This window comes from Pteronotus mesoamericanus, unplaced genomic scaffold (assembly GCF_021234165.1).
Source record: "Pteronotus mesoamericanus isolate MK-2021 breed Mesoamerican mustached bat unplaced genomic scaffold, CSHL_Meso_final contig_25, whole genome shotgun sequence".
In the NCBI taxonomy this organism is placed as follows: domain Eukaryota; kingdom Metazoa; phylum Chordata; class Mammalia; order Chiroptera; family Mormoopidae; genus Pteronotus; species Pteronotus mesoamericanus.
Genome location: NW_026555105.1, coordinates 24875831 through 24899462, shown reverse-complemented (window position 1 = coordinate 24899462; position 23632 = coordinate 24875831). Strand labels below are relative to the sequence as shown.

The 23632-nt window shown below is 37.9% G+C and overlaps 1 protein-coding gene across 2 annotated transcripts in view; it reads left to right on the top strand.

The window, feature by feature from the left end:
* The window catches only part of GPCPD1 (glycerophosphocholine phosphodiesterase 1), a 58008-nt gene extending 42475 nt beyond the window's left edge, over nucleotides 1-15533 (top strand). The window contains exons 15-21 of one of the 2 annotated variants that reach the window (XR_008529153.1): nucleotides 466-527; nucleotides 3819-3884; nucleotides 5221-5357; nucleotides 5840-5975; nucleotides 6415-6575; nucleotides 8950-9007; nucleotides 12214-12288. Coding sequence is in view for 1 of the 2 variants with exons in the window: in XM_054574013.1 (XP_054429988.1) it covers nucleotides 466-527; nucleotides 3819-3884; nucleotides 5221-5357; nucleotides 5840-5975; nucleotides 6415-6575; nucleotides 12214-12403 (752 nt within the window). In the remaining variant the exon portion in view is untranslated. Of the gene's footprint in view, nucleotides 1-465; nucleotides 528-3818; nucleotides 3885-5220; nucleotides 5358-5839; nucleotides 5976-6414; nucleotides 6576-8949; nucleotides 9008-12213 lie in introns of both variants that reach the window. The other variant, XM_054574013.1, reaches the window with a different exon arrangement.
* Nucleotides 15534-23632: the final 8099 nt, after the last annotated feature.

The following is a 23632-nucleotide window of genomic DNA, read 5'->3' as shown; positions in this document are numbered from 1 at the left end:
TTTGGAAAAAAATTCTTGTGTGTCTCAAGATGGAATGTTTTGGATTAAACCTAATGGTAACCAAAGCACATGAGTAGCTGTAGATTTCCTTAATATCTAACTTTTGAGCTGATTTTGATTTTAAATAGTCTAAGCAAGATAACATTAATTACATTGAGAAATAACAAGTCACTGCTTGTGACTATTTTTTAAAAAGTAATATTACAGTTTTTATAAGAAAACAATCACTGTTCAGGCTACATACTATGGTATTTCCATTAAATTTTGTGAACTAGTCTTCAAAATGGATGCTTATGTCAAACATTGGGGGTTTAATGGTTACAAATAAATACAAAAGCCTTCAAGCCTACATATGGAAGGATTTCATAACTTTAGCTTGTCTTATTTTGCCTTAAGAATTTAGGAAAAGATCTTAGTGATAAAATGGTATTTTACCTACTGAGCTTTTGTAATTTAAAATTTCAGAATCTGTGATTGAGGAAGAAAATTCTTTTTCTGAAAATCAGCCTTTTCCTTCTCTTAAGATGGTAAGTGCCTTAGGAAAACTAAAGCAAGGCTATCTCATTAATTTTGTTATGTCCAAATAATTAATTTTGTCTCTTAAATGAGCACCAAAAAGGTTGTGTCAAAGGCAGTATTAATATATACTTGTCATCACTTAACGCTTTTTACAGAAGATGTATTCTTATGTGGTGTATTTATGCTACCTTTTTTTAAAAAGAGTAACTTACCTGCTCAAATGAATTAAAAATCTTACCTCAACTGATCAATTTGGTAAGGATAGGAAATCCTAAATTCCTATATATAAGCAGGAAGTACCCTGAATTCTTAAAATGAGACACAGGTTTAAAGAATTTACTCTCAAAAGTAAAACAGAAACAAATGTGAAGATTTAAAAACTAAACACAAATCATACAGGAATCCATTTGACAGCATCAGGGAAGCCTACATGGACACCACTCTCCTTAGCATGCTGGTCTGCTTTTATCTTGCTCGCTTCATTTCCTAACTTCTACTCTCCTTCATAGTCTTGTCTTGGTGATGTCACCTATAATAGATTTCTTTGGCAAAAAATAGGTCATTTCAATTTATCACAATTATTTACCCTACAAAAAGGATGTCTGTACAGGAGACCTCCAACAATAAAAATAAACTTAAAAAAACAAAAATAAATAAAATACTGTATTCTGCTGTGTATAATGTGCTCCCTTGTATAATATGCACCCACATTTTTGGCCTAAACTTTCAGGAAAAAAATCTTTAATTTTAATTTTTTTATTAAATATTTTATTTATTTATATTTAGATACTTTTTTTGTATTATAAAGGAATTTTAAAGGAGTTACACTTTTAATGCATAAGCATAAATAGAAGAATTAAAAACATTTATATAGATGCCAAATTAGTACTACTCATTTATAATGCATACCCTTATTTTCCCTAAAAAATTTGGGTAAAAATGCATATTATACATGGCAAAATACAGTAAATGTTTATCATAAATTTATGCTAAAGGAAAGTCTATAGACTATTGTGTTAAGTGAGAGGAGTAAGGAACAACAGCAGTATGAGTACCATTTTATAAGAAATAAATAAACAGAACTATGAAAAAAATAAAACAGGCCTCGTCCTAGTGCATTTAAAACATGATTTGAATAATTTGTTAGATATTTATGAAGCCCAGTTAAGTAAAGTCATTTTTTTCTACTCCAAAATTCTGAAATCATTTGGTTCTTATAAATTTTGAGTTCTAGGCTTGTGATTTAAAAGAATGGAAAAACAGTTTTTAAAAAAACTGTGAAAGGTTTGACAATATTTCTTTTACCAAGTAAGTTAAACATACATACTCATTTATTCACTCACTTTGCCATCTCTATAATTGAATCACAGTGAAATTTTAAAACTAAAAAAAAGGCCAAATACAATCTCAGTAAAAAAGAGGATCTTTCTACAAATTTGATGTTTAGCAATTGCACCACTAATATATACTATTGTCCTTATTTTTCTAATTTTGCATTGGTCCAGTAAAAATGTGACAGGTATGTTAAGTAAATATTGTTAGCAATATCAGAGAAGAAAGTAAAAGCCCTACACAAAATTGAGTGAAAACTCTTTTAGGTCCATACTTTTCATGCAGCTAGTTAGTATAGACCCAGATCACAAGAATCCCATACTGATAAAATCAAATATCATATATATCGTATATGTTAAATGATTTCTAAAGTTTTGAAATAAATTGAAGTTAAATTATAATCTGTTTCAAATTCATTTTGCCCTGAGCATGTTTATGTATTTGCCTGGCCTTCATGTTTGAAGACTAATCAAGTCAGCTCCTTATAGGTTAATAACTAGGCTTCATATTTTCAATTTGATTTTCTAGTTACACTGCCAAAAGGGTTTTATTGCAATGTTTAGATAACTTAGTTAAAATAAGTTGACGCCTTATTATCTGTTCATTTATATACTCATTGCCTTGTTTATGAGCCTTGGCGTAATCATTTGGAGGCAACATCTTTTCAGGGAGTTATCAGCATAGTACTGTTAAGTGTCATCACCTTCGAAACAAGCCAGGAGCTGTTACAGGAGAAACTCAATTCTTCTTGCTGATGCAGTAAAGAATTACACAACAGCCAGTCTGTGAGCGTGCAAGCAGGGTTTATTAGTGACACCCTCGAGAAGGGACCTTGCCGAGGTGGAGGTGAAGGCATAGATTCAGGGCAGGCAGGGTCAGAGTGTCAAGAGCAAGGATGGCAAGAACCTCGGGTCCCTTTTTCTGAGGCCTTACATAGTTGACGGGATGCAGGTGAAGAAGTTACATACTGATTGGTGGGTGATGATGGAACCACCTTTGCCTGGGGGGTATATGACTACCCAAATGTAGGTATATGTGGGGGTCTGTTAGCCTGAATTCTTATCTTGCTCCAGACTACATTTGTTCATCTTGTTGTAAAGCAGATACGTGACAGAAGGCAGTTAAAGTTGAGGCAGCTACCCAAAGTTAGTTATGGGCTCTTTCTGTAAGCACTAAGGACCCCCTTGTGAAACAGATAATGACCAGAGGTAGGCAATTAACCAGAATTATTCTATGGATGGCTGCTTTGGGCACTGTGGACCCCCTCCACTTCCCCTTTTAGGCCTTTGGATGAATACACCATTTCAAAAGCTTGCCTTCCCAGATCGTGGAAGTGATTCATACAGAATTTCAAGGGCTCTTCTCCTCCTATGTTAGTACTGTGTTTCTTGTGATGCTGAAACACCTGGCAGTATTACTGGACCAGGCTCAAGACTGCTGAGTTAGTGGGTGAGACATGTCTCCCTCCTCCTCTCTGCCTTGGTTTACTATCTATCCTACCTAACAGAACTATGGTTTTTTAACCATATCTTAGTATAGTAGATTGACATACTTGAATGAAATTCAGAAAACATGGTAAATGTTTTTTTTTAAATACTTGAGGTCACCTAAATTATTACAGCTCACTTTCAATGTGTAGTAGTAGTAGTAAAGGTGAAAACAACTTTAGGTTAGGAATCCATCTTTGTGGTAGTAGTGATCAGGTATCACAGATACTGCCTAAGGCTATTAGTTTTGCTCTTTAATTTCATTTGACTCTTAATTAACTTCATCAACAGGGTGTTGGTTTGAGTATGAGAAAAGATACTGGCTTATGCTGATGGCACAAAACATTTTACCCTCTCTAGTGATATGTTTTCTTATGGATTGCTTTTTGTGTTAATACTGTTTTCCTTTTTTTCCCCTCTTATTCTACCATTCATCTCACCAAAAATAAAACAATTTACCACCAACAAACAAAACTCTAGGTGTTAGAGTCTTTGCCAGAAGATGTGGGGTTTAACATAGAAATAAAGTGGATCTGCCAACAAAGGGTGAGTAATTCTCTGTGTAACATGTTCTTCTTCCCCTGTTCCCCTATTTCTTTAAATGCATTCATTCCTATCTCTTTGTTTTAATGGATTAAGTGAAACTGAAAACTTATTGTGGCTTCTTCCAGTAAGCACAGTGCTTGTAGACCTTTTTAATAAAGCGTATTTTATACTAATATGTGAATTCTTAAAAGTAGTGATGAGTGTATTATAAGTAGAAATTTCCATTTACGTGTGTCTCATGCACATTTATATGGGTGGTTTCTGGGCATACTTGTACAGTAAACAGAGAACATGCTGGGCAGTCAAAACTCTCAACTCTGATTGGTTTTTGTTTTATCCTCCCATCTAAAAACATTTTAAATAATTTCCTAAGTGGTTTTCTGTTAAATGCTAGTAGCTAGTAATAATTAACCAGGAAAAGAAATTCCTGCAGATGTGTTTTAAATCACTCCCAGATTCAGTCATTCTTTTCTTAAATAATTATATATTGAAAAGTTACTAAGGGCCAGGCATTTTCTGGGTACTGGACAAAGCAGAACAAATCTTTGTCTTCCTGGAACTTATATTCTAGTCGAGGAGAACAACTATTGAATGTATCAGTTGGGGATGTTTGTCAAAGGATGGGATGCATGGTAAGAGGACCAGTTGGGACAGGGGGCATTAGACGTAGTTAATTCAGGTATCATGACTGGGCAGGCAAAACAATAACCTGGAATTCATTTCGGTCAGAATAATCATAACTGCCCTCCAGTCTTGCCCTCTAAAGTAAACCATTTATGATTAGGTAATTTTTAGTTTTCGGGCTTTTAGATTTGTCTTATTGAATAAATTCATTTTAATGAATATTTTAATTAAAATATTTAATATTTGAATATCAGCAGGACTCTTGGCATCTCAGTAATATTTCAGGGTACTTGATATGCCTAAGAGCCAAAGAATGAGCTAGTAATTCATAATTGCCATAGGGTTTTATGGTAATGAGTTAGCAAATGAAGGGGAGTATCTTTGTCCTAAAGTTTATGAAAAATATATTAAAATATTTTAAAAGTCATAGTAGATTGCAGATTTCCAGAGTTTTTGTTTTCATTTTGTTAACTTCTTAAAACAAAAGTCTATTGATGGTATCATTCCTTTGTTTGTAAGTGTCTCTATAACCAAATCATGATGGCTGCATTGTGGCTAAGTAGCTGTGTGGTGATGGGTAGGTCACTTCATCTCCTTAGGCCTTTCCTTTTCTCATCTATAAAATAAGAGTTGGACTAGATGTTCTCAAGATTTTTTCTATCACTGTGATTCTGGGGTATTTAATAGCTTTTGTTTATTTTTTTCTACATAGGATGGAATGTGGGATGGTAACTTATCAACATATTTTGACATGAATCTGTTTTTGGATATAATTTTAAAAACCGTGTTAGAAAATTCTGGGAAGAGGAGAATAGTGTTTTCTTCATTTGATGCAGATATTTGCACAATGTGAGTAATAATCATTTTTTTCCTCCTATACTCTTAGACTGTAGGTAGGACCGAGGGTACACAGATCATGATTGCAGGTGGGGAAGTGCCCAGACCTCACCCTCGCTCGGTCCTCTTAGTCAAGTCGAGTGCACTCTCACTCCCTCTGAGCACTGCCTGCTGGCATGCCCTCCACTCCTGTGAACTCTGCACCCAACTGGGCCCTAATGCCTCCTGCCCTGTGTTGCATGTGACATCTTCCTTCAAATTGTAGCCCCTGAAGGCTTTCTTGTTGCCCATTTCTGAGAATATTTTAGCTCTTGTTTAAATTTTTTGTATATTTTGACTGGAAGGCAATATGTGCATGTTAATGTTGGTTGTATCTCAGTAATGGGATTATGCTTTGGGGGGACTTGTTTTCTTAGTATTTTCTGAAGTTTCAACACAATATATTATAATTATCTCACCAATGAAAAGTATTTTAAAATTGTCTTTTTTTTTAGGGTTCGGCACAAGCAGAACAAATACCCCATATTATTTTTGACTCAAGGGAAGTCTGATATTTACCCTGAACTCATGGACCTCAGATCTCGAACAACTGCTATTGCAATGAGCTTTGCACAGTTTGAAAATCTACTGGTAAGCTATGTTTGAATTTCTTCATTTTAATTTTTTAAAAAAATGTTTTTAGAGCAATAGTAATAAAATTTTAAATAAAGTTACACATCTAATTGGTTAGTTTTGACCTATGTATAACAAACAGATAGTTCTACTTAAAAACGAGGGTATCGGATCTCAGAATCAAAAACACTAATAGGAACAAAAAATACATGTTTTCTTGCAGGCCTATGTTAAGTAAGTTTTGTAGTTTAGTTTTGTAGTTGAGTGGATTTTATGAATCCTCTAAAATGGCTAGACTGTAAACTTGCTTGATAAAATAAGTCAAGTAAGAAAAAATTGTAACATTTCCTTTCCTTGCCCACTCTTACTTTGGAGAGCACTGATCTAGAGTGTGACCATTTAGCATTTGCAGTTCAAAAGTTACTTCTTCATGAGTGACTTATTTTTCTTCCATTAGGGGATAAATGCACATACTGAAGACCTGCTCAGAAACCCATGCTACATTCAAGAGGCAAAAGCTAAGGGACTAGTCATATTCTGCTGGGGTGATGATACCAACGATCCCGAAAACAGGAGGAAGTTGAAGGAGTTGGGAGTTAATGGTCTAATTTATGATAGGTATTTGTTTTTCATGAGAAATTTTCATGATCTGTTAGGGAAAAAGTAGCTTTCATTTTATAATATTACAATGTTAAACTTAGTAAAAATTCTGTAGTTAAACCTGTGGTTTTCTTAACATTTGTCAGTGGAATTTTTCAAACTTTGGAATATACCACAATCACTTGGGAAGTTGGTTCAGGTGACTGGGCCCTAAGTAACCTGGGGCACAGGGGTGGCTGGCTGCCCCAGACTTTTTCTATGTCTACACCAACTTTTTTGCTGATCTTATCCAAATGCTGTGGCTCTTCATACCTTTATATATTCCTAAAATTTTTGTATCTCCAATTCAGACCTTTCTCCTGACTGCTAAACTTATATATCCAGCTATCAATATGTGTTCTTCCTGTAGACTTTGTGATTTCAATATAAATGACAGCTCTGTCTTTCCAGTGTCCCAGGCCAAATCCCTGGAGTCTTTCATGACTCTGTTCTTTATATCATATCCCATATCCCATCCAACAAAATCTAGTTGATTCTATCTTTAGATATATCCTGAAACATCTACTCACCTTGTTTACAACTGTCACTCTCCCTCAGGCTACCTCATTGTGAGTTATTAAAGGAGCCTGCTCACTGACCACGGCCTCTACCCGTACCTCCCTGCTCTGTTTGCAGCACTGCAGCCAGAGGGGGCCTGTTAAAGCTGAAGTCAGATCATGTTACTACTTAAAACTCTTCCCACCATTTTCTGTCACCTGGAGTAAAATTCCAGGTCCTTACCACCCACCCCTACCACATCAACCTCTCAGTAAAGCCTTTCCTGAATATCCTAATTCAGATAACAGTCTTCACTCACAGGACACTTCTGACTTTTCTCCACAGTATTTATCACCATCTGATATACAGTATTTTACTCCCCCCACCCCTGTTCTCCCCCTCCTCCCTATCCAAACTAAAGCTCCATAAAGGCACGACTCTGCCTGTTTTGTTCATTGCTTTATCTCCAGAGGTTAGAACAATGTGTGATAAAGATAAGAGTTAAAATGGTTGTTGAACAAGTCTTTTCTTTTTAATAAGCTCCCTGGGTGTTGATGATGTAAGTTTGAGAGTCACTAATCTGAGAAATGAGAAGGCTGCTATAAAGAAATGTGTGTAAAGAAATATGGGTAGAAAGCATGTCATTTACTCTGCTTGCTAATACTTGAGCAGCATCATGCAAAGAGTAAGTGGTGGAATCTTACCAGGGCTCCTTTAAAAAATACTTCCTTGGATTTAGTTCATATTACAGCTTGTCCTATAAAGTTATGCCACTTTCTTAATAAAACTTTTTTCCCCCCACTATTTTGTCTGAATGAGTCTGGTTTTAAAATTGCAGCCCAGATAATACCTGCCTTTCTTCTTAACTATTTTTGCTCTAAGCAGTATGTTTCATAGTTCTTTTTAATAGGCATTTCCAACTAATTAAAGGAAAAGTAAAATTTTAAATCAATTTGAAGGAAGTCTTTGCTTTAGCAAAATTTTGAAAAATATTCCTTTGTTTTGTTAAGGAAGAGGCAGGAATGATTGCAAATATTTTCAGGCAAGAAAATGTGAAGTAATATTACATACGACTTGGTAGGACACATACACACATGTTAGGCAGCCCCTTTTTCTCAAGGGCCTTACTTGGTTGGAGCCAGATACTGACTGACATGTAATGAAGAACAGGAAGATGCTCTGTGATCTAAAGGGCCCTAAAGAAAATGAGTTCTTTCTGACCTGGAGTCAGTAAGAATAATTTTAAAGAGAAAGCATTGACATGGATTTTGGGATGTAGTTAAGTGCTTTGACAGGATTTGCAGTTTAGGGAGAGGCTAGAGCATGAATCAGTGCATATCTTTTGAAGCTGTGGAGGATTCTGAATTCCTCAGCCCAACACTGGGCTCCTGCTAGGGTCTGATGACCAGTGAGGTGGATTGTGTTAGAGTTGGTTTTTACTATTGAAAGCTTTTTTTTTTATTTAATCAAATAAGAGCATATATATGTACATATAACTAACTATATATGTGCATATGCATGTATGTATATATGTACATATATAACTTTAAAATTATATTACATATAGTTTAAAAATTTAAATAGTTCAGTAAGACTTAAAGCTAAAGAATAAAAAGCAGCATTGCCTACACATACCTGTTTCATTGTCTCTAGCTGAGTTTTTAATACCCCAATTTTAGCTATTCCTTCTGGTACTTACATATTTATGCTATAATTTTTCATGATCAAATTTAGACATATAGAAGGTTTTGAATGATTAGTAACAGGCTTTCATTCATTTTACATCAGGGAAAACTGTGATGAGGATGAGTATTTTAGTTTATCAGAAACTAATTTGTTCTCTTCTTTTACAAAGGCTTTAACGGTAGATTTCCATTTCTTCATGGTTTTATGATATATTATCATATAAACTGGTACGTTTGATTTGCTGATAGTTGGAATTTTTGCATTTATGATAATGACTAAGATGGCCTTTAATTTATCTTTCTCCAAATGGCTTGATTTTGGTGTGGAAATAATACTTGCTTCATAGAGTGAATTGGCCAGTGTCCCCTCTTTTTATAAGAAATTAATATGCCTGCTTAAATAATTTTAAAAAATACAGTACAGACACCCAGATTTGAAGGACATTATCATTGCATTTTGAAGTCCCCTATGTCCCTCTTTCTAACTATTGCCTTACCTCCTCCCTCAGATATAATTACTTATCAAATTATTCTTTTTAAAATTTCTTCTAATTGTTTCTGTCACTAACCAATATACCATTTAGTTTTGCATGGCTTTAATCTTTATTTGTACTTTTGTTGCATGTAGCTATAATCCATCCATCTTCATGGCTGTATAATATTCATGGTTGTATGTTTCTACCATAACTTATCCTTCTCTTGGAGAACATTTTGGTGGTTGGGAAGTTTTTGCTATTACAATATTTGCTGTAAACATTGTCCTACAATACATGTGTAAAGCTCCTCTTGGGCAGTGATTTTCAAACCTTTTTGACCCCAACCCAATTAGAAATGAATTTACATTGCAACCCAGTACACACATAGATAAATATATCTACAAGCATTGTGGCCAGGCATAAAATTCCATGTTAGAAATCATTTCCTTTAGAATTTTCAAAGTATTTCTCCATTAACTTCACAATTCCAGTGTTGCTGTTGAGGAGCATAAACCACGTTGATTTCTGTTACCTCACATGTGTTTTCATGTTTCCTGTCAAGAAACTTGTAGAGCCTTCTTTTTGTCACCAGTTTTCTAAAATTTCAGAGATGGGTCTTATGGGTCTGGTTTCACCCACTGTGCTGAGCATTTGGTAGCCCATTAGCCTATTGAGACATGTCTTTGAAAATGTGAAAAACTACCTGAGTTATTTCTTCGATTTTTGTCCCTTCCATTTTTCTAGGTTTTATTGTTTTCTTTTATAGAAATCCTTTTGTTTCCATATTATACACTCTTGGCTGAGACTTCTAATACTTACCTTTTTTTCTATTTTCTATCTTTGTCATTTTGCTCCATTTTGAAAGATTTCTTCAGCCTTCTACCCATTCTGTCAAGGATTTCACATCTGCTATTGAGTTTTTAATTTCTAAGAACTGTCTCCCCCCCACCCCCCACACCCCCATCTCTTTTTTCTGTGTCTATAACATCCTATTTTCATTTGATGCTATTTCTCTGAAAGCATGAAGGACTTTTTGTTTGTTCTTTAGGAATTTTCTTTTCTTTTGCTCACTACCTTGCATGTTAAAAGTTTTCCTCATATGTTTGGAAATGTAAAATGCTTGTTGGAAGCTTGGAGTTTGTTAAGTTGGATTTCACTGTGGGTGATCTTAGTGGCCTGTTGGATCATACCCCTGATGTCACTAGATTACTAACTTTTCGGCTCTTCAGATTTCTCATGGAAGAATCTACATAAGCTACTTGCAGGAGTGTCCAACCTTTTGGTGTCTCTGCACCACACTGGAAGAACAAGAGTTGTCTTGGGTCGCACATTAAATACATTGTGACACGTAATCACACACACACACAAAAATCTCTATGTTTTAAGTAAATTTACGATTTTGTGTTGGACTGCGTTCATAGCCCATGGGCCGCAGGTTGGACACCCCTGATCCAGGTCTGGCTGCCAGGGTTCTTGGAGCTGAGTGAGTGGGGAGAGGTGGGGAGGGGAGGGCACGTCTCTGTGTGCAGCATCGGTTATATGTTTGCACTATCTCTTGATTCCCCTGGTGCTGGTGGAGGTTTTGTAAAATGTCCAAACCCTCACCTGGTCTTATTCTTGAAGAGATTTCCTGTTTAATTCTTGAAATAACCTTAGTGGGGTGGGGGGCAGCCGCCAGGGCAGGGAGTTAGCTTACTGCTGCACAAGGTATTCACCTGCCTGCCGTGCTTTAGGTCCTCTCCCTTTCACTTTCAGTTCTGGAGGAATTGGGTGCTGCTTTTAACTCAGCCTTTTCACTTTTTCCACTTCTGGCTTGTGATTTAGCCTTTTCTATTCTGCTAACTGAAACACTTTATTACTTACCCATCTATTTTCCAGCTTCCAAAACTTTGTTGCTGTGTCTGGTTTTTCCCATACTCCTGGATTTTTAATAAAGATTATATTTAGTATTTTTTAGAGAGAGGGAAAGGAAGGGAGGAAGAGAGGGAGGGAAATATTGATGTGCAAGAGAAACATCAGTTGGTTGCCTCTCACATGCCCCCAAATGGAACCCCAGCCTGCAACCCAGGCCTGTGCCCTGACTGGGAATCGACCAGGGATGCTGGCAACCTTTCAGGTTGTAGGATGATGCTCATCCCAGTAAGCCACACCTGTCAGGGTGTGTGTATATATATCCCTTTTCTTCATTTTTAACAGGATACACGGGGGGAAGTGAAGTTAAGATGCTTCTGTTCTGTCTGATTCCTTGACCCAGAGGTCACTTTTCATTCTCTTATTTATGTCTTTAATTAACAGGCATCTTTGTTTTATAATAGTCAAATATTTAATAGAGTCAATACATATTTTAATCTTGTTTATGAAATTTTTCCCCACTGTGACATCATAAAGCTTCTCTTGTAGTGCTTCATATAAGTTGCCTGGCTTTCACATTTAGAGTGAAAGGCGATCTTCTCTCTGCTGATCTGCAGTGGCAGTGCTGCCATGAGTACATGAGGCTTTTTCTGTGCTTTTGACTCTGGGTACGTCTGCCAGTACTACACAACTTCAGCATAGTTCTCACACGGATGGGAAGTTCTTACCTTGGTCTTTGTGCTTTGAAGTCAGAACTGGATATTAATTCCAGCTCTGCCTCTAAATAGCTTCCCATTTGTAAAATAAGACATTGCCAATTGATTGACTTGGAGAGAAGATACCGGAAAAATCACTAGTAAACTACAGATTTCATTTTCTCTTTTAGTTGCTTTCTAATCAGCTCTTTTGCATCAGGGAACAAGATTGGGGAGAAGAGAAATATTTTTATACAGAACTGATGCTTACATCTTAAAAACAAAAAGGCTTATTATATGGATGTTCTAGGCATTCAGTAAACAGATTCTTCTAAAAAGACTAAGTCAGACTGGTTTTAAGTAAATCATAAAATTACCCTATTTTATGTGTTTTGTGTTTGTTTCATCATAGGATATATGATTGGATGCCTGAACAGCCAAATATATTCCAAGTGGAGCAGTTGGAACGCCTGAAGCAAGAATTGCCAGAGCTTAAGAGTTGTTTGTGTCCCACTGCTAGCCGCTTTGTTCCCGCGTCTTTGTGTGGGGAGCCTGGTATCCACATGGATGCCAACAGCATTGATAATGTAGACAGTGCGTAGTTTTTATTGGACAGAGGCCGTATGGGGCATGCACCACTGTTCTGGGTATTTACTTCTCATCGTGCATTGTTTATCTATGCCTTTTAGGTTTCTCAGTCCAATGAAGCAATAATGAAGTATTCTACTGTTTCACTACAGTTCTTGCTAGAATTTCAAGTATGCTATTTAAATCATTTGGCCAGGTATAATTACCAGTCAGCCTCTTTACAATGAGAAAATTTACTGGTTGGTAAATAATTTAAACTAAATATGTATATGGATAATGATAAATGTCCATTAAAAGCATAGCACTTTGAAATTAACTGTATAAATCTCTCATATTTACTCTTAGAGTTTTTCATTCAATCAGGTCTGAAATTATTTAGCACTTGAGGAACATGACTATGCATAATTATACCTGACCATAGAAAAAATGAGTACCTCAAATGCATGCATTTGCACTGGTGATTCCAACTGCACAAATCTTTGTGCCATCTATGTATATATGTATTTTTTACATGGATTGACATGCACATAGACCATTTTCATTCAGTAAGAACCTTGAGGCTGCTGCCATTTTCCCATTTAACCAACCCAATGCCTGTGTAAAAAGCCTGGAGGTGATCCTTGAAAACTTGTTTCAAAAGTTGTGTTGCATAAATGTTAGTATTTCAAAATGCTGCAGGGTAATTTAATGTATAAAATACTAGAAGAAATATGTATTGCATACGTAGTAGAATAGATCATTATGTATAAATTCTATTCAATGCATGCTTTAGGTTTTAAGCATGAGATTGTACACGTTTACTTTAAGTCCTTGCATCTGTGGTGCTAGGTGAGTGTGAGAAGGTGTCAAGGACTGAAAATATTTTGTTGCCTAACAAAAAAAAAAGCCTGTAGGCATTTTAAATATGCTTATTTTAAGTCTCTCACTACCTATTACACACCATTGCTTTATGAGTTTGTTGTGTGTGTGCGTGCGTGTGTTGTACAGTAGTTTGATTTCCATGCAGAAAAATAAATGTCCTGAATTCTCGTATTGGTATTCTTTATTGGTTAATGTATATCATGCATGTAATTTATTTAGAAATGTAGAATATCTGACTAAATGTATATGCATGTTCTGAGGGTTGCGCTAAAGTTTCACTGAAAGCAGATTGTTTTGGCATAACTGTAATTTAAGAATGAGTGTTAAATAAAATACACAGATTTAGTTTCTTCATGGTAAAATGAAATTGCAGAAAGATGTTACTTTTGTGAAATTGGTTCTATAATATTTTGAGAAATTGGAATTTAGTGTCTATCCTAAAGGGATGGCTTATTTCCATTTACCTTTTACTGCATGTTCTTCATTAGACAGTTTATTCATGTATTGACATATTTTGGTAGTAGCTGAGAACCTCAGACTTGGAATTATACATTGCATCTTTTTAGTTTTTAAGCCAAGCAATGCAGTTTTGGTCAGATCTTGATTGTGTGAGGATAGGCTTTGAAGACCTATGGTATTGTGTTTGTAACACTGATATTTAATCAAAAATCATTTCAGAAATGGACTATTCTGCCAGGATTGTATTTTTTTTTCCACATTGAATGAGATTTTCCAACACTTTGGTGTGCATTAGGCACTTTTAGAAAACTCCTGAAAAAGAATTAGTTTTCTTCATTTGCAGACCTGTGCAATACAATTACCATTATCTTGTGGTAACTTGATTAGCCAAATGTATGCATTCTAGTCCTGTTTGTTGGCTCCTCCCTTACGCCTTTCAAGTTCCAGCTCCATTTTGAAAACATGCGGATCATAAAGGGAAAAAACGGAGGAAAAAGAGGAAAGGAGGTGGTGGGGGTGGGTTTCCTGAACGGTGTCATTTGCTGAGAAGGGTTTGCAGCTTCACTGCTCACTATCGTGTCTCTTCATGGCCTTATAAACCGGGTTTAGTAGGTGATTGAAGCAAGTAGTATCTCCCCGTTGTATAGGACTAAGTCCAGGCTTCCACATCACTTGCTTTTGCCTTTCACGCTCTACTGCAGCCACACCGTTCCTGTGCTAGGCCCTGACCACCTCATGCTCCCTGTCTGTAGCCACGTGGCCTGTGCACTTCCTCCTTGCCAAATTCATTTCTCCTTGAGCCATCGGCCTCTATTCCCCAAGCCTTTGCAAAACTCCTTCAGAAGGGATGAATTGATCTTTTGACTCTACAGTGGGTCACACCTTGATCATGCCGTGCATCACACAGTGCATCTAGGTGGACATAGCTGATTTTGTCTCATCTACCAGGATGTTGACTCCTCAAGGACTGAGACCTCGTCCTACTCACTCTTTATTTTCACAGTGAATGGAACATAGTAGAAAATATAAATTGAAATTATTGAGGTAATATAATTTATATCAAATGTCCTTTTGAATTAAGAGATTTAGTTATGTTTACTAAGAATGTAAACTTTGAATTGGTTTACATTTTGATAATTGGAAGTTTATTGATGTTAGAGGTATAATGTTATTTTATATTTTCTGGAAATTGAGTGAAATGTTTGATAAAATGCCGCCATTCTTTGTATTTCCTACTCTCTGGAATTATGTACTGTAACTGACTGGGTGTAAGTGTGAGGATACAGCTCATTTCTGTGTTGGTGGTGCCTGAGGGCTACCACAGCCGCCCTTTTACCTCACTCCCATTGCTCCTGTGATGCTGGTCGTCTCCCCTCCAAACCCCCTGCTTACGCCTACCTCAGCCCCGCTGTCGGTGTCTGAAATGCCTTCTCTGTCTTCCTTCAGTGTCCAGCTCAGGTGCCACCTACACCATAAAACCTTCCTCAGCTTTTAATCAGAATCATGATGCAAACAAATGCAGACAACCTCTAAATCTCACTACTTCATTTTGCAGCTGAAGTAATAAACCCAGAGATGTTAACTGACCATGGTGGGACTAGAACTGGGTTTTGTGACTACGCTGTGTTCAACTATGCTGCCTTCTGAATTCTTGTGGCATTTGTTAGCATACGCTTTCTTACAGAGCAACTTTTTATGTGCCTGTTATATTTCCCTAATAAGATTGTAAGCCCCTTAAGGGCAAGGACTTCTTTGCATTTCCAGCACTGCTGTAGTGTTCTATACTTAGTTGTGCACTAGATAAATAAATGGTGGTGGTAACAATCCTAGTTTCTTAATTCAGAATGTTTCACAGTACACATATAATTTTGTATGGCATGCCAGGCCATATTGTCTGGAGTGTGTACGTGCAAATGTGTGCATGTGTGTTTGCATGTTTACATGTGTAGTTCTCACTCTGCCCCGGTTGGTTGAGATCACATATTTGATGGGTTACTTTAAACCAACTTTCTACTTTATGCTGAATGAGGACAATTACGGGGATAAGGTATGGCTTTCCCCCAGGCCTGGTGGCCCCTCCCGGAGGCGGTGCGCCTAAATCCTACAGCTGGTGGCCTGACAGTGAAGAAAGTGCTACCTCGAGTAGGACTTGTGTGACCCGTGGGGTGGCTGTCTCATTAGTTCTGATGGACCATCATTGCCCTTTGTGCCTTGGTGCTTCACAGCTTGACTGCATTTTGACTTTCACGTTTTTCCTGGGTTGGTACTCAAGGTTGACAGTGGAGTGAGTCCTGTTAACTTGAATAGAACTGATTCACCCTTGCGTTTTAGGTTTGGATTATGTACTTTTGGTGTAGAAAGCACAGTATATTAGAAATACTGCATTATTTGGGGGTTCATGAGTGGAAATTCATTGAGAGATAATCTCTTAGTGTGTTTATGTAGTTTGAGAAGTAGATTTGAATGTTTAAAATGCAAGAGCGTGTGATTAAGACCATAGGAGTGTATTGGAGTTGAGGAGAGACCCTGGATTGGAACAGATGTCATGAACCTCTCAAGCTCTCAAAGAGTCGGGTAGAGGTCAGGGCTGTGAAGCCAGTTTGGGGCATAGCCTTCGTCGTCTTAGAGGCCAGGGTAGGGGTCGTGCTGTGTTCAGGGAAAGTGAAGCCATCCCAACAGTGAGGATACTTGAATGTCAGAGGCTTTGCATCCTTGTAGGAGACGAAAGTGTGTTAATGATTTTAAAGGAAAATGATATTAAAATAAAGATGTATTCTAAAATAGTGGAGAAAATATTAGTACAGGAATAAAAGAAGTACCGAGGTTAAATTTAATCCTCTACTAAATTGATCCATACATACCTCTCCCTATTTCCTTAGAAAACAAATGTGGATGGGAATGGGTCAACACTGACACTTGTTAATACAAACTACGTAATTTCACAGGAAGAAAACTAAAAGCCTAGTAAAAGTTCCATGGAATCCCATGGTTTTAAATGTATTTCTGTAGCCCAGACCACTCCCCAAGCTCCAGATTCATGCTTCCAGCTATCTGTCCATCTCCACTTACAGGTGTAATGGGTGTCTCACATTTAATGTACCTCAACTAAGCTCTTTCTCCATCTACTGCCTCCAGCCCACCTCCTTCTGTGTTCTACGACTCAGTAACCATACCTAGGAGTTGTCCATGATTTCACTCTCACTGAAAACTTGTAATTAGTGTAACTTTACATCGTGATATGTGATAGGTCAATTGCCCATTTGTTCTTTCCATTTAAAAACTTCCCCACTTTTTTTGTTTTGTTTAATAATATGAGACACACCAGGCATGAGAAAGTTCCTTTGGGATTTTGATCAGTGTTAAATTGATTTTCTAGATTAATATGTGCATAGGATTAATATTTTTAAAATATGAAGTCTTTCTATCCAGAACACAGTGTCTCCATTTATTCAGAATTTCTATGTCCTTCAGTAAAATATTTTTCCACTTAGGTGTTGTGTGCTTTTTAAGGTTTATTCCTTTAGCCCTGGCTGGTGTGGCTCTGTTGGATCGTCATCCCATAAACTGAAAGGTTGCTGGTCCAATTCCTGGTCAGGACACATGCCCAGGTTGCAGGTTCAGTCCCCCGTTGGGGTGCATGCAGGATGCAACAGATAGGTATTCTCTTCCCTCCTCCCCCCTTACCCTCTCAAATGAATAAGCATGTCCTCAGGTGAGGATTTAAAAGAAGTTCACTCCTTTAGTTTTAAAACTATTTCCCTAAAATTCCTATTACATTTTCTTAAATATGTTCTTCATCAATAATGAGCAGTTAATTTTTGTTTATTTCTACATTTGTTAATTTTTCTCTTTAGAGACAAATTCAATTATTCGAAATAGGTTTTTATTTAAGTTTGGGATTTTCTAGATGATTATTTTACCTGAAAATGCTTTTTCCTAATTTTTAATAACAGATCTTGTCTTATTTCACATAGGCATCCTTGTTTCTTTCCTGATTGTCATGGGAAATAAGTGTGATGGCTGCTGAAGGTTCTAGTAGATAGCCTTTATTAAATTAAGGGAATTTCCTTTTCTTATTTTGCTAAAGGATCGCTTCCTCTCTCCCCGCCACCAAGGGGTAGGTTTTGAATTTATCCAACAGGTTTTTGAAGATTTAGAAAATAATCATAGTTTTTCATTTATCCATTAATTTTAATGGAGTTAATGAGGTTAATATATTTTCTAACTTGAATTATCCTTCAATAACTGGTATAAAACCTATCTATGAATGCTTTGTAACACTGCTTTGCTAATTTGTTTAGAATTTATAATCTAGACTCAGTGAGATGACATAGTTTTTTAATGTAGTTATATCTAGTTTTAGAGACCGTTGGGTTAGTGTATTTTCTGTCTAGTGGTCCGGTTCATATAGTGTGAAAATCATCTGTGCACTGAAGGTTTGATAAACAGCTATAAAACTTTTTGCATATTTTTAAGTATTTTTTTACTGCCCTTACAGTTTCTTCTTTAGTTATAGTCTGTTCATGTTCCTACTTTGTCATTAAATTTATATTTCCTTGGGAAAATCATTCCAGTTTTTCAGGATTTAAAAAATATATGCATATGAAAGTATATGTTAAATTTAGTGAGTGCAAAAATCTTCCCTAGGTGTGACCACTTTTTTTGTTCTTAATATTTTCTATGGGTGAGGAGCTGCATTCTTGATTGTATTGCCAAAGATTGATTGATTATTTATTTTTAAGAGCTATGTGTTTACTATTACTGCTCTTCAGTTTTTAGAATTCTACCTAATTTGGATTATTTTGTGCCTTTTCTTGCTGCTTGAGTTGAATCTACCTCATTATTAAACACAATTCTGGTTCTGTAGCAGTGAGATAAGAGAGTTGACCTTGGAGTGTACTGTTTAAATGTTTAGTTTCTGGCTAGACTGATTGAACTGAATTTCCTCATATTGTAATTCACTAAAGCATAACCAAGATCAATTACTTGTTGAGGGCTTGGATAAGAGAATAAAGCAGCTTCTGTCTTCAACATGCTCATTATTTAGTTCGGGTAGTATATGTTTTTAAAAATGCAAGATTGTAGTAGTTGTCTTAAGAGTGATAGAAGAATTACCAAGTTATACCCCAGGGCTCATTTAGCAACACAGATCAGTCCTACCATCTGCATTTTAACTCAAATGGCTATGCTTTGGCCTGTTTTGTTTACTCTAATAGATATGTGATTTTAAGATGGGGTTCCTTGGCTAAAAGTATTTGAAATGCCTATTAGACATGTAAGTGGAAGAGTGTGTGTTGCATTTTGGGTGATTTTTCTCAGTATTGTCTTCCGGTTCACCTATTCACTCTTTACTATACTTTGTTCATTGCATTTTAAATATTAAAATAATATTTTTCATTTCCATGATTTCTAATTGTGTCCATCTGATTTTATTTCATTTCTTTTTATTAAATAATTTACAGTTCTTTTTTAATGGAAGTATAACTTTATATTCTACATTTGTTTCATTTAAACATTCTCAATATAATTTACTTTATCCTTTTTAGGCTCTTCTGCAATGCATTCCTGTTCAGATTTTGTTGATTTAATTGGCTATCTTAACATTGAGTTTCCTTGTGTATTTTGAAGTTTTACTATGCAAGATTATGTTTATGTTTCTTCCCTCTTTCAACCTCTCTGATGGTCTTGTGGTTGTTTCCTTTATGAGCTTCAGGACCTCAACCTAAATTCAGATATATGATTTTGCTTGATTTACCTGGTAATTAATGCCTATCAAGACACTGGGGATATTGCACCCCGCCCCAGAGTCACCAGGTGGCATCAGTTTGATTTCTGGTTCAAGCAGATTATGTTTGTGTATGTGCGTGTGCATGTACACACACACATAGATGTAAGTATGTGTGTATGTAGTATGTATGTATACATACATACACCTGCATAGATTGTATGTATAGTTGTATCTATGCATACATATCTCTCTCTCTCTCTCTCTCTCTCTCTCTCTCTCTCTCTCTCTCAAGATATATTGAATATATGTAGTTTTCTCTTTTTGTAGTCTGTTCATTTTTCCTGTGGAGCAAAGATTTGTTTTTGTTGTCATTATTTTTAGCATAAACTCACCGAGTGGTGATGCAGTGTCAAAAACCCCACCATCCCAGAGTAGTGTTGTAGGTTCTTCCTCCCCAGAGGGGCCCGGAATTAATATGTGTGTGATGGAGGTTTGTGGTTCTTCAGCTGCCCAGCACCCCACCACTTACTGTGGGGAGTAGCATTTCCTTTTTGACAATTCTGTCTCCCCTGTTGAGTACAGTCTTTGGGGAATGTAAAATAAAGTATACTCCTTTCCCCCAACCAAGAGTTGGGCGCCTGAACAAAGCCAAACCAACTGGACTCTAGACTCGCTCCTGGGTCGTTGCATTTTAATCAGAGCAACCGGAAGATAGAATAGGTGTTTAGACTGTTTACAGTACAGGGCAACTTCAGTGGATTCAGCCCATAGGATCTTCCCGATCCCTATTCTTTCTGACCTGGCTCTTTGCCCTTCTGTTCAATTCTGTGAGATCCCCTATGTTCTCCTAGTATTAGAGGCAGTTCTGTTGCTCACACCGAGGAAGACTTGACTGATAGAATATGTACTTTTACAGATGTATATGCATCTATAAGCAGGTCAACTTTCAAATATAATTTTTATATTCCATGCTTACACTCCAGCAGCTTGTATTTTATTCACACATGTATGTAGCATCAAACAAGAAGCATTCAATAAGTAATTCAAGTTGGTAGAAGCCCAGTCTTGGTATCTTTGTTTTCATCATTTTCTTGCTATTATTTTACCTCTCCTTTCTGCAAGACCAGCTCAGTGACTTGAAGACTTTTTGAATACCCCAGCCTATAGGGTGGTGCCCTTCTTCTCTCTCCCTCCCCGAATTCCCAGATTAGCTGACTATTATTGACCTGACAGTTGCTTGCCTAGTTACTTAATGCGTCTTGAGTCCAGGATATAAAGGGCAATTAGACATTGCTTTGATGTCAGGCTTGTTTCAGTGCTTGATACACATACACTTGCCTTCTGACTTTTAAGTGCCTATGATGTCATTATATTTATGCCGTTTGATCCAGTAAGTGAGCAAATCCCATGTTCACAAAGGAAATTTATTTTGTGACACAGCACCCAGCACCAGAGACAGTGAAGGAACCAGCTGCCTCAAAAGGAATTTGACTCCACTTGCACCTCAGAAACCTGCTTCCTGAGATTTGTAGCATCTATCTTCCCACCATCTCTCACTTCTTCCTCATGGCATGAAACTCTTCACATTGTCTATGCCAATCTTTCTTGTCTTCCTACCTCTCCCTGGCACTGGGAATCTTTGCTGCCCCTCCAGTGGCTGATGATTGGAGAGGGGACAGCATTGTCTACCTTGGATTAGCCAATGGGTGCCAACCAATGGCCTCCCCCCCGCCCCCATGGCTAGTTCTGTAACAGAACCACTGGATTCTATTGCTCTGGGTCCTATTGCCCACTGCCGATTAGAACCAAGACTTGCAGTGCCAGAGTCTTATGAAAAGGAAAGGAACTATTTATTTAAAAGTTACACTGAACAATGGTAGAATTCTCCCATTAAATCCCACCCTTTTTAGAAACAAAACACCCACAAATGCACAGTCCTGCCCTACCTTGCCAAATCAGGCCAGTTAGAGGTACTGTCTTTCAGGAAAAGAAATAGAAGACTGCAGCTTAGCTGGGCAGATTCCTGTCTGTATTATGGCTTCTTCCAGATGTCTATTCTCGGCTAGCTAGGCTCCTGCTTTTAACCCAAAACCGCATGCTGATGGTGGGCTGGGGGGGCATCCTTTTGCATTCTTTAAAACCATGTGGCCAAGACCACCTCTGCTCTCAAGCCTCATGGTTCAGAGAGCGAGAGAGGGTGGGAGAGAGCCTCTCATGGCTCTCCTACTCACCCCACATGGTCCAGAGCTCCCGCATGGCTGGGGGAGACTGGCTGCCCCACACCTGAGTTTAAATGCTGGCACGGATTTTCCTTTGTAATCCCATTTCTGACTCCTTCCACATTGGGTTACATCTGCCAGCACCCAGCTTTCTTCTCTCGTCCTCAGCTGCCATTGTCAGTCCAGGCAAGTGTGGCCCTGTGATGCAGAGCCAACCACCTTCCCGCTCTTGCACAGGCGCAGCAAGCCCCTCTGGCTACACTGCATCATCTCCCTGGTTCTGGGCAGGCACAGTTATTTAACATTACTAAAACATTCAATGGCCCTGCTCTGCCTCCCCCACCCCCCAAGTGATAGCTGTGGGGTTTTCTCCGTTTATGGGGGACCTCTAGCTCAACATGCCATTACAGTTCTGGCTCTTGAGCTGTCAGAATCTTTCCTGAGAGTTGTATATTAAAGAGACCAAGGACCTGTACATCTTCAACCAATAGAGCCTGGATCTGTGATCGCCAATCTGGCCCGATAGGTAGCCCCTAGGAATTCCTTGTTTATAGCATATGTAGCATACGTAGAGTACTGCGATTGAGTCTTCAAATCCATTAACTGACTTTGAGCAGGTGAAATAGGTGAAGAGGATTAAACATTTACTTGAAATAACAGAAAAACTTGAGAAAGCAAGAAAGCAATCTGCAAAAGACAAAACCAAAATTGAGGCCACAGCTATCCTGAAGAGTCTGCTCTTCCAGGAAATTAGAGACTAGATTTCAAAGGCCATGTGGAGGGATAGGAGATAATGTCTTTGGCCCATACAAGGTGGGAGAATGGAACTGAGACCCTACAAACAGCCAAAAGTTTGCAGTTTGAGTGAAAGGGTTATTTAGGGGGGAAAAAAGAAAAAGTAGCTACCAGCAAGTCACTATCTGTCTCGGGTCTCCTCAGGTTTAAGGGGTAGGAAAGTCTCCCCCAAAATTTCAAATCATAGGTCTAACCTCACACAGGTTCCAGATTTGAATTTATACTACCATGTGATCTAAAACAAAAAACAGACCCAGATTGAGAACGAATTTTCTAGTGCTTCCTGGTTAGTCACAGCCTGAGGCACCGAGCAGAAGCAAATGCAAATCCCACTTGGATGGAGTTACTCTCACCCAGGTCCCTGAGAAGTCCTTGAATGTGAGCCAAATTCACAATTTGGTACACAATAAAAAGTTGCCAAACAAACAAGCAAGCCACTGTGAGTGAGTCAGCAGAAAGGTCAAACAGCAAATCTGGGACCCCAAGGACTCCAGGCAGTAGGTTTACTCTCCAAGTTGGACCTGGAGGAGGTGAAACCCACAAGGCAGTGATGGCAGAGGCAGCAAACTGACCTGTGGCTAACACATCAGCTTCCGACTCCTTTGCTGGAAGGTGTGTGGGCTACATCCAATTGGCCTTCATGCGCAGGACCAACCTCTTGACTGCTTCATGGCCGTGACCCATTACATCCCCATCTCTCTTCCATATTGTCTTTTCCAATTCCCTTGGGCTGAATGGGCCATTTGCTTCCTCCTCTGTGTCTCCCTCCTAAGGTTCCCATATAGACATATACCTCAGCTGCTGGGAACTTTATCTCAGTTTTCATGTGTTCCCTCTATTAAACCATAAGCCCTTTTTTTTCTTCCAGATTTTATTCATTTATTTTTAGAGAGAGGGGAAGGGAGGGGAAAAAGGGAGAGTAACATTGATGTATGAGAGATACATTGATCAGCTGCCCTTCGCACACCCCAAACTGAGGACCTGGCCCACAACCCAGGCATGTGCCCTGACTGGGAATCAAGCCAGTGACTTTTCGGTTTGCAGGCCGGCGCTCAGTCCACTGAGCCACACCGGCCAGGGCGAGCCCGCAAGCTCTTTCAGCGCACACAAAATGGCTACTCTGACATTAGCACCGAGCGCTGGACTGGAAATAATGAACACACGGACTATTTAGTGAATGG